At 40.9% G+C, this 12,006-nt stretch overlaps 1 protein-coding gene across 1 annotated transcript in view; it reads right to left on the reverse strand.

Moving 5' to 3' along the window:
* Positions 1 to 12,006, reverse strand: part of fbxl20 (F-box and leucine-rich repeat protein 20) — a 42,153-nt gene that overhangs the window by 11,084 nt on the left and 19,063 nt on the right. The window contains exons 7-12 of the mRNA XM_061981877.1: positions 10,704 to 10,799; positions 7,214 to 7,340; positions 7,073 to 7,147; positions 4,109 to 4,239; positions 3,925 to 3,985; positions 3,796 to 3,840 (exon numbers count right to left, since the gene is read on the reverse strand). Coding sequence (XP_061837861.1) covers positions 3,796 to 3,840; positions 3,925 to 3,985; positions 4,109 to 4,239; positions 7,073 to 7,147; positions 7,214 to 7,340; positions 10,704 to 10,799 — 535 coding nt within the window. The remainder of the gene's footprint in view (positions 1 to 3,795; positions 3,841 to 3,924; positions 3,986 to 4,108; positions 4,240 to 7,072; positions 7,148 to 7,213; positions 7,341 to 10,703; positions 10,800 to 12,006) is intronic.

Consider the following 12,006-nt stretch of genomic DNA (forward strand, 5'->3'; position numbering starts at 1 on the left):
TTCAGGTTAATCTCTACCATCCATCCATCCATCCATTTTCTACCGCTTATCCCTTCTGGGGCTCGCAGGGGGTGCTGGAGCCTATCTCAGCTACATGTATGGATAATCTGCTCACGTCGCACTTTGTTTTTCCCAACGAATCGTTTGGAGGAAGTATGAAGGAAGGCAAGATGATTTTATAAATATCTCCGCTATGCCTCTGTGGTTTGATTTCACATTTTAGGGACTTAGGCAGATCCCAAATACACAAAAACAACAGATAAGAAAAGTTAGTTTTGCATAATAGGGCCCCTTTAAGTCATTGTACTCTCAGGCCATTGAAACGATCGTTCCGACGGTTCACCTATGAGCAAGCTGTCCTATAGCAGTAGCTAGACGACGATGGCAATGCGTAACTGGCAACCTTGATGTGACACACTCACAGACTTTTTAATTGGTCAAACAGTGGAGGGCAGGGCATTGAAATTAATTCAATAACAATATTTCGGGGCTGTAAATCTAATTTTGAAATGAGCATATCCCGGCTGAACTACCGTTATCAGTTATCAGTGTTGGGAGAGTAACACGCTACTGTAACGCCGTTACTTTCGGCGGTAAATAGTAATTTAACGCGTTATTTTTTATATTCAGTAACTCAGTTACCGTTACTACATGATGCGTTACTGCGTTATTTTACGTTATTTTTTATGTAAGTATCGGCTAGAAACTGAGAAGATCTGAAAGTGTTTTATTGCTGCGGTGTAGTCCTTCTGAATGTTCCTGTGTCACAAGGAAGAGGGGCGCCGCGCGCTCTGTGTGGGTGTATGTGTGTGTGTGGGAGGGGGCGTGTCTGTGTTTACTAACAAGACAAGCCGAAGCATAGTTTCTTAACATGGAGATATTCTCACTACTTTTCTTTTGTCGACCACAAAAAAAAGAACATTTTAGTTAAATGTAAGTTGTGTCTTGGATCAAAGATCCTATCCTAGCAATTCAAATCTGCTGAAACAGCTACAAAAGCAACATGCTTCGACGAAGCTAGTAAAGAGAGACACACTTCACCTCCTAAGCGACAGCGGCTGAATTTTAACGAGGCACTGCTAGCCAGGACAACATTGATAGAGCCATTGCAGTGTATGTGCTAGAAGACATGCAGGCTATTTCTACTGTGGAGTCACACGCTTTCAGGCAGCTAATTAGCATGATAGCGGGCGTCAAAAGGCAAATGGCACCTGGACAGTGAGTACATAAAAAATGGAAAGCGAGCTAAAGAAGACGCTCCAAACTCTGCCTCTGCTCATCATTCAGCACTGAAGGTACACACACTCTGTCAATTCTCTTATATACTCTTTCATTCTAGACTTCTAGAGTGTTTGATTATCACATCACTCTAAATGTATAGACTATAGGTTCACAAACATAAAGAGGGATCCTAGTGGGCCAGGCCAATCTTTCCATTTCTCTAAACTAAAACTGGGGTAATGTGTAGAGTGTTCTGGGCTTCAGACATTATTTTATTTCAGAATTGCTTGAGAGAAAAAAACGCCTGGTTAGGCTTTGTGTATGTAGTGTGTGCCTTCCTTGGTTTACAGCTATGTTGTTATTATGCTGTTTGTTACTTATGTATGTTATGTTGCAGCTATTTAAAATAGTTTTGTCAATTTGTTCTGGCCTGAAACAAATTGGCCCTTTGAAACATATCTGTCTTTGTGTGTTGTACGTAGACCACATTGCTTAGCTGAGTTCTGTGATGCAAATGCATGTCAAGTTGATCAACAGATTGCATTATTCTCCAGTGCAATAACAGTACTGCAATGAAAGCTAAAAGGGCATTAAAAGGGGCCTCAAAAAAAAAAAAAAAAAAAAAAAACTATATATATTAGAGATGCGCGGTTTGCGGACACAACCGCGGAGTCCGCGGATTATCCGCGGATCGGGCGGATGAAATTTAAAAAAATAAGATTTTATCCGCTCGCGGGTCGGGTCGGGCGGATTAATTAGATTTTTTTTTTTTTTTTTTTTTTTTGCGGGTGGCAGTTAAACCAATTGGGAAATATATATACATAGTTAAATGTTGTTACCCACATACGAAAAACGAGCAGGCACCTGCAGCATATGCCACAGCAGAAGAAAAAAAAAAAAAGAGATGGACACTTTTACGGAGCGGAGGGACGCCTCGCCGGGGTCCGGGACCGAGGCTCCTTCCCCCGAGAGGGCCCCACCGGGAGCCGTAGCTGAGGCGATCCGCGAGAAGGGCCCGACGCACGTCCAGGGTCACTACCGCGCCCACCGCACCGACACCCCGCCTCGTCCGCTTTCGCCGCGGCCGGCGTCACGCGCAGCAGGTAAGCAGCTTACCTGCCCGCCACCCCCGTGGCCGGGGGCTCGTAACAGGGGTCACTCCGCGCGCTCCGCCCGCGCAGCTTACCTGCTTGCTCGCAAAATGATTATTAGCATTCAGACAGGTTAAAATGTTGCTAAAACCATCACTTTTCTATCAGTCACAGTGACTTTTCAAAACAAAAATATTACAGCAAAAATCATATGGGTTGATTGACATGTTTATTCTGTAAGCTAACTTCAATAGTTTGAAATTATTTTGACAGTTAATGCCAGTTATCCTGTCAACCTTTCACAAGACTTCAATTTGTTAATTGAAAGTATAAATAGTATAAACACTTTTAACAGTATGTCGTGCTGTGAAATACAGCCGACAGGATGGCGCACCAAACACAAAGCAAGGCCATGCTGCAGGAGAACAAAGGACTTCTTTCATTTAAGGTTTGTGATAAACCATCAAACTCATTCGTTAAAAGGACTCTATAGTAATATAAAGCGAATTTTTCTGGACATTATCATGCAAGAAAAGTTTATTTTTGGGATCGCGATCACCGCGTAATGATTTTTAAAGGTTGCATTACATTATTAACTGTCCCATGTGATCAGCCAGTGCGATTGGAAGTCCATGCTCAATTATTGCCTCCGTAAATAAAACTTCGGCATTTATCACATCCAAAGAATCTGTTTGGGCGACGAAAAACGTTGAAAGTTTTCCACTTGTATCGCTAGCAACGGCATTAGACTTGTGTTTTTTTGTCCCAACGTGGTCTTTTACATCACTAATTCCTCCGTGTCCGATCGAAAAATCTTGTCTGCACAAGGTGCAATTCGCGTAGTTTTCACCCTTTTTTTTTTTTTTTAATTAATATTAGATATATAACAACGGGCGGATGGCGGGCGGATGCAGTTCTGATCAAACGTTACATCGGGTGGATGGCGGATGGTTGACGACTTTCTGCCGCGGTTGCGGATGAAATAAATTGCCTATCCGCGCATCTCTAATATATATATATATATATATATATATATATATATATATATATATATATATATATATATATATATATATAGTTTTTTTTAGTTTTTTTTTATATATATATATATATATATATATATACAGTATATAAGTAACTCAATAGTTACTTTTCACAGTAACACATTACTTTTTGGTGTAAGTAACCGAGTTAGTAACTGAGTTACTTTTGAAATAAAGTAACTAGTAACTGTAACTAGTTACTGGTTTTCAGTAATTAACCCAACACTGTCAGTTATAAAGGTATTCAAAAAGAACATAATTCAATAATGCCTTTTGACATATCAGGGCCATTTAATAATGACTTGACATGAAATTATTACATATGGCACCTTTAAATTAAAATGTGATGTAAGTGGCGATTAAAACACGCCAAGTAGACACTAACATGAACCCAAAAGATACAACTTTTGTAAAAAAAATTAATAAAACTGTTTACTTACTTGGACACATTCTTCTAAATCCATCTTCTCAAGCTCGTGACAATTCTACAAAGACATTTGATAGACTTGTTTAGTCAATATAACAAAACACACAACAATATTGCAGTGAATAAGTACGCACAGACTCACCCTCGCTAATGTTATGAAGCCCACGTCTGTAAGTTGAGAGCAGCGAGCCACTTCTAATATTCTGCAAAAGGACAAGGGTGCATGAAATACTGCTTTTTACTGTAGGGTGACTCATTTGGGGTGAAAACAACATCAACATGAAATTTAATGACAAACCTGAACCCTTTTGAGGGTTTAATTTTACCTTAAGCGTGGGCAGTTCTGTCCGAGCGCGTGCAAGATGGCGTCTGTGATGTTGGCGCAGCCCGACACGCAGAGCGACTGAAGACGGTGACAACCTCGACAGATGGTGATGAGGCCTTCGTCTGTGATCTGCTGCTCGGGCAGACATAGAAAGGGTTTTGGTTAGACACAGACGTGCAAGGCGGCAATATTGTGTTTACAGTGGAACCAGTTTATGTCGAACAACTCATTAGGTCGTTATTAGAGATGTCGGACTGCCGATATTATCGGCCGATAAATGCTTTAAAATGTAATATCGGAAATTATCGGTATCGGTTTCAAAAAGTAAAATGTATGACTTTTTAAAACGCCGCTGTATACACGGACGTAGGGAGAAGTACAGAGCGCCAATAAACCTTAAAGGCACTGCCTTTGCGTGCCGGCCCAATCACATAAAATCTACGGCTTTTCACACACACAAGTGAATGCAAATCATACTTGGTCAACAGACATACAGGCCACACGGAGGGTGGCTGTATAAACAACTTTAACACTGTTACAAATATGCGCCACACTGTGAACCCACACCAAACAAGAATGACAAACACAATTCGGGAGAACATCCGCACCGTAACACAACATAAATACAACACAACAAATACCCAGAACCCCTTGCAGCACTAACTCTTCCGGTGAGCTACAATATACACCCACCGCTACCTCCTAACCCCCCCCCCCGCCCACTTCGACCCCCCCAACCCCGCCCACCTCAACCTCCTCATGCTCTCTCAGGGAGAGCATGTCCCAAATTCCAAGCTGCTGTTTTGAGGCATGTTAAAAAAAAATAATGCACTTTGTGACTTCAATAATAAATATGGCAGTGCATGATGGCATTTTTTTCCATAACTTAAGTTGATTTATTTTGGAAAACCTTGTTACATTGTTTAATGCATCTAGCGGGACATCACAACAAAATTAGGCATAATAATGTGTTAATTCCACGACTGTATATATCGGTATCGGTTGATATCAGAATCGGTAATTAAGAGTTGGACAATATCGGAATATCAGATATCGGCAAAAAAGCCATTATCGAACATCTCTAGTCGTTATCATTATTATTTAAAAAAAAGTCCCAGCTTAAGTCGACACACGTGGTTGACTGCTTAAGTTGACATAAAGTCTGAGACAGCTAAAATATTTAGATTATGTTACTCTGTAACCTCTTTAAGTAAGTCTCCTAACTATACCAACAATTTGCATTTCAAGATTCATGCTACCGTATTTTTCGGACTATAAGTCGCAGTTTTGTCATAGTTTGGCCGCGGGTGCGACTTATACTCAGGAGCGACTTATGTGTGAAATTATTAACACATTACCGTAAAATATCAAATAATATTATTTAGCTCATTCACGTAAGAGACTAGACGTATAAGATTTCATGGGATTTAGCGATTAGGAGTGACAGATTGTTTGGTAAACGTATAGCATGTTCTATATGTTATAGTTATTTGAATGACTCTTACCATAATATGTTACGTTAACATACCAGGCACGTTCTCAGTTGGTTATTTATGCGTCATATAACGTACACTTATTCAGCCTATTCTTTATTTATTTTAAATTGCCTTTCAAATGTCTATTCTTGGTGTTGGGTTTTATCAAATAAATTTCCCCCAAAAATGCGACTTATATATGTTTTTTTCCTTCTTTATTATGCATTTTCGGCCGGTGCGACTTATACTCCGGAGCGACTTATAGTCCAAAAAATACGGTACATTTTAGTACAGCTTCTACTCTTAACCTCTCTAAACATTTTAACCTTTAATCTATTTAAACTTTCAAACCATGTCTACATTCCACTAAGATTTCAGTTTAGCGTCAGCTTTTCAACATTGAAACCATTTCAACATTCATCCTACATTTCATTAGCATTTCAGTTCAACATCAGCTCTACAATATTCAAACCATTTCAACATTCAAACTATTCTTACATTCGTACTACATTCTATCAGCATTTCAGTTCAACTTCAGCATTGGAGCATTCACATGCAATTCCTTTAGGAATTGTCTCATTTAGTTTAATTCCACATACTGATACACTCAAAGTTTTAAGTGTTGTACGTGCATACACATGTTTTAATTACATTTTTCTCTAAGGAAGAATATTGTTGTACATTCTTGGGTAGCAGAATATAAATGCACCAAATCATTGAATCTCAATATTTTAGATGTAATGTTCTACATATTGTTCCCAATAGCCAACATTATGACTTATTCTAACAAACCTCTTTTATAATACGGTTTGTGAATGAAGTGTACTTTTGTAGTTATTTCCCCATATTTATACATAATAACTCGGAAATGGTAACACTAGAACACCACTAGAAAGATTTAGGCATGTATTGAAGCTGTATTGTTTATTGAAAATAGCTCTGTTAGATAAGAATATTAAATATTAAGATGAATATAAGCATAAAAGATAAGATAAGCGGGTTCCACTGTACCGTATTAAGACTGTTTTCATATTCTTCTTTCTTTTTTTCTTCTTTCTTTAGTTTATTTCGAACATGAACACACTTACATCATAATACATCACACAATTTCATATCATTTCATTTTACATCATGCCCGAAAAGGAGTAGGAAGAAGCAAAGCTTATTTAATCCTACCACTTTCCCACTTCAAAGCGTTTACAAATATATAGAATCATTTACTGACCTTTTTATATAATAAAATAACATCTATGAATTAGTATATAACAGTTTTGTAATATGTCATTAATTAATTAATTCAGTCATTATTAACATACTGAGATGAAGAATATCTTATTTTCAATAAGGTTGAAAGTATTTCTCATAATTCTTCTTCTTTGTACTCTGTAAGCACTATTATTTTGAACAACCTCTTAAACTGGATCATATCAGTACAATTTTTAACTTCTTTACTTAATCCATTCCATAATTTTAATATTGACTGTACTTACTGAGCATGTCTGCAGGTTGAGCGTGACCAACTCAGGACAGTGCGCCCCAATATGCTTCAGTGCCTCATCCTCCAGCTAAAAAAAGGAAAAGGATCAAAAAAAATACAAAAGGACATCAGTCTCAGTCTTCAGCTAATGCACCTGTGTGCAGCCTTTGAGAAAAAGGCCCTTGAGTCCAGGACAGCACCGAACCAGAGCCTGGATGCCGTCTTTGGTGACCTGATCACACCAGGAGATGTTGAGCTGCTCCAACAGTGGACAGCCCTCACTGAGAAGTAACAAAAACATCAACAAGAGAGATCAATTAAAGGTGACAAAAAAAATGTAAGGCTTTTTATCATCAGCGCACATAAAGTTTAAAATACCATCTTAAAGCGAAACACATACTCGATTGCGTCGACACAAACTTATGCCTTTGCTAAACGGACATCCACCGCACGCTGGACATGGGTTATGGGCAGAGATGTCCGATAATAGCTTTTTTTGCCAAAATCCAATATTCCGATATTGTCCAACTCTTAATTGCCGATTCCGATATCAACCGATACCGATATATACAGTCGTGGAATTAACACATTATTATGCCTAATTTTCTTGTGATGCCCCGCTGGATGCATTAAACAATATAACAAGGTTTTCCAAAATAAATCAACTCAAGTTATGGAAAACAATGCCAACATGGCACTGCCATATTTATGACTGAAGTCACAAAGGGCATTTTTTTTTTAACATGCCTCAAAACAGCAGCTTGGAATTTGGGACATGCTCTCCCTGAGAGCAGGTAGAGGTGGGCGTGGTTGAGGTTGGGGGGGGGGGGGGGGGGGGGGGGGGGGGTAGGACGTAGCGGTGGGTGTATATTGTAGCTCACCGGAAGAGTTAGTGCTGCAAGGGGTTCTGGGTATTTGTTGTGTTGTGTTACGGTGCGGATGTTCAACAGCGGTGGCATAATTATTTATATATATATATATATATATATATATATATATATATATATATATATATATACTGCATATATACACATACATATACATACACACTAGAGATGCGCGGATAGGCAATTATTTCATCCGCAACCGCATCAGAAAGTCGTCAACCATCCGCAATCTACCCGATCTAACATTTGATCAGAACCGCATCCGCCCGCCATCCGCCCGCACCCGCCCGTCGTTATATATCTAATATAGACGATGCAAGGCATTAGTGAGGTTATAAAGCTTTTGCCTGTTAAAGAAAGGAGACTGATCCAATGCAGCACAGACATTCGCGTGCCACGCTGTCACGACCCAGACGCACACCAGTGCGCAATCATATGGGAGCCGCGCTGAGCGCACCTCCAAGCGCGTCTCGCTGCCGGCGACGGCCGGGTATATGGGCCCGACGCTCCAGCGCCATCCATTTTCAGGGCTAGTTGATTCGGCAGGTGGGTTGTTACACACTCCTTAGCGGGTTCCAACTTCCATGGCCACCGTCCTAGCTGCTGTCTATATCAACCAGGGTGAGCCCCACCCCTTTCGTGAGCGCACTGCGCGCGGAGTGACCCCTGTTATGCGCCCCCGGCAACGAGGGTGGCGGGCAGGTAAGCTACGCGGGTGGAGCGCGCGGAGTGACCCCTGTTACGAGCCCCCGGCAACGAGGGTGGCGGGCAGGTAAGCTGCGCGGGCGGAGCGCGCGGAGTGACCCCTGTTACGAGCCCCCGGCAACAAGGGTGGCGGGCAGGTAAGCTGCGCGGGCGGAGCGCGCGGAGTGACCCCTGTTACGAGCCCCCGGCCACGGAGGTGGCGGGCAGGTAAGCTGCTTACCTGCTGCGCGTGACGCCGGCCGCGGCGAAGGCGGACGAGGCGGGGTGTCGGTGCGTTGGGCGCGGTGGTGACCCTGGACGTGCGTCGGGCCCTTCTCGCGGATCGCCTCAGCTACGGCTCCCGGTGGGGCCCTCTCGGGGGAAGGGGCCTCGGTCCCGGACCCCGGCGAGGCGTCCCTTCTCCGCTCCGTAAAAGTGTCCATCTCTTTTTTTTTTTTTCTTCTGTTGTGGCATATGCTGCAGGTGCCTGCTCGTTTTTCGTATGTGGGTAACAACATTTAACTATGTATATATATTTCCGAATTGGTTTAACTTCCACCCGCCTGAATCTATTTAAAATCTAATTTTTTTAAATAATTTGAACCACCCGACCCGACCCGACCCGCGGATAAAATCTAATTTTTTTTAATTTCATCTGCCCGATCCGCGGATAATCCGCGGACTCCGCGGTTGTGCCTGCAAACCGCGCATCTCTAATACACACATATATATATATATATAAATAAATATAATTATGCCACCGCTGTTGCTCACTGCTCCCCTCACCTCCCAGGGGGTGAGGGTGATCGGTCAAATGCAGAGAATAATCTCACCACACCTCGTGTGCACACACACACACACACACACACTACACACGCACACACACGCACACACACACACTTCAAATTGCGCATGTTTGTTAACTAAAATAGGGACACTTCCCAAGGCTAGAACCAATTGTTTTGCTTTACATTGTTTCTTATGGGGAACTATGCTTAGCTATACAAACTTTTCAATTTACAAACCATGTTCAAGAGCCAACTAAGTTCATACATTGACATTCTACTGTAAATCATATTGCACTCATCTCAAACAAGAAATTGTTTAAACGTCTCGATTACTGTAACTTATTATTTTCGGGTCTCCCTATGTCTAGCATTAAAAGATTACAGTTGGTACAAAATGCTGCTGCTCGACTTTTGACTAGAACAAGAAAGTTTGATCATATTAGGCCTATACTGGCTCAACTGCACTGGCTTCCTGTGCACTTAAGATGTGACTTTAAGGTTTTACTACTTACGTATAAAATACTACACGGTCTAGCTCCATCCTATCTTGCTGATTGTATTGTACCATATGTCCCGGCAAGAAATCTGAGTTCAAAGAACTCTGGCTTATTAGTGATTCCCAGAGCCCAAAAAAAGTCTGCGGGCTATAGAGCGTTTTCTATTCGGGCTCCAGTACTATGGAATGCCCTCCCGGTAACAATTAGAGATGCTACCTCAGTAGAAGCATTTAAGTCCCATCTTAAAACTAATTTGTATACTCTAGCCTTTAAATAGACCCCCCTTTTAGACCAGTTGATCTGCCGTTTCTTTTCTGCTCTGCCCCCCTCTCATTCGTGGAGAAGGGGGGCACATATTCGGTGTTGCGCTAGCTGTCCAAAGTCGGGACCCAGGGTGGACCACTCATCTGTGCATCAGTTGGAGACGTCTCTGCGCTGCTGACCTGTCTCCACTCAAGATGATCTCCTGCTGGCCCCAGTATGGACTGGACTCTCACTATTATGTTGGATCCACTATGAACTGGACTCTCACAATATTATGCTAAATCCACTCGACGTCCATTGCACCGGTCGCCCAGGGGGGTCCATCTGCGGTCCCCTCCAAGGTTTCTCATTGTCATCCCACTGGGTTGAGTTTTTTCTTGCCCTGGTGTGGGATCTGAGCCGAGGATGTCGTTGTGGCTTGTGCAGCCCTTTGAGACACTCGTGATTTAGGGCTATATAAGTAAACATTGATTGATTGATAAACTGTTAAGCACTTAGCTTTTGTTTTACCACAAAAGTTTCACCTGAGAGCTTTGAGTGACAGGTTGGTGATTGAGGTACACGAGGCGAGGTCCAGGTGCTTTAGTTTTGGGCAGAACTTGCTCAGGCTGTTACAGGTGCTGCAAAAGACAGTGTTTGTGCCATAAACATCAGTTTCAGTTTTTTCAGTTTCAGTTTATTTCGAACATGCATACACTACAATGTAATTCATCACATATTTCCAGTTGTTTCATTACAGTACATCCGAAAAGGAGTAGGAAGAAGCTGAGCTTATTTAATCCTACCCCTTTTCATACCATAGCAATTTGATCCTATTTCCTAGTTCTCTGTAACAGAACAGTGAACAAATACATTATAAATAAATAATATACCATAGTAAGTAAACAAATAATAAATACATAAATAATCTTTGTCTCAATAAAAAAATATAAAAAATTTAAAAAAAGGGTTCAAGATGATCATAATTCTTGTTCTATGTACTTTGTGAACACTTGTAGTTTGAACAGTCTCTTAAACTGAATCATATTGGTGCTTTGTTGGATTTCTTTGGTTAATCCATTCCATAATTGCATTCCACATACTGATATGCTAAATGTTTTAAGTGTTGTACAAGCATACACATGTTTTAAATTAGATTTTCCTCTAAGGTTATATTTCTCCTCTTTTGTTGAGAAGAATTGTTGTACATTCTTGAGTAGCATGTAATAGTTTAACTTGTACATCATTTTAGCTGTTTGCAAATGCACCAAATCGTTGAATTTCAATATTTGTGATTAAATAAATAAAGGGTTTGTATGTTCTCTATATTCAACATTATGTATTATTCTAATTCAGTGGTTCTTAACCTGTGTTTGATCGAACCCTTGGGGTTCGGTGAGTCGGGCTCAGGGGTTCGGCGGAGGTCAAGACACACCCGACTCATCGTGTAAATAAAAACTTCTCCCTATCGGCGTATTACGAATACGGCAACAGCAGAAGTCACACTGATTTGCATGTGTGTAATTTGTTGTGAGTTTATGCACTGTGTTGTTTTTGTTCTTTGAACAAGGTGATGTTCATGCACGGTTCATTTTGAGCACCAGTAAAAAAAAACATGGTAACACTTTAGTATGGGGAACATATTCACCATTAATTAGTTGCTTATTAACATGCAAATTAGTAACATATTGGCTCTTAACTAATCATTATTAAGTACTTATTTATGCCTTATTCGGCATGGCCTTATTATAACCCTAACCCTCTAACCCTAACCAAAAAACTCTAAATTAAGTCTTTGTTACTTTGAATATGTTCCCCTAGTGTCCAAAAAACTCTAAATTAAGTCTT

The sequence above is a fragment of the Nerophis lumbriciformis genome, linkage group LG24, assembly GCF_033978685.3.
Source record: "Nerophis lumbriciformis linkage group LG24, RoL_Nlum_v2.1, whole genome shotgun sequence".
In the NCBI taxonomy this organism is placed as follows: Eukaryota; Metazoa; Chordata; class Actinopteri; order Syngnathiformes; family Syngnathidae; genus Nerophis; species Nerophis lumbriciformis.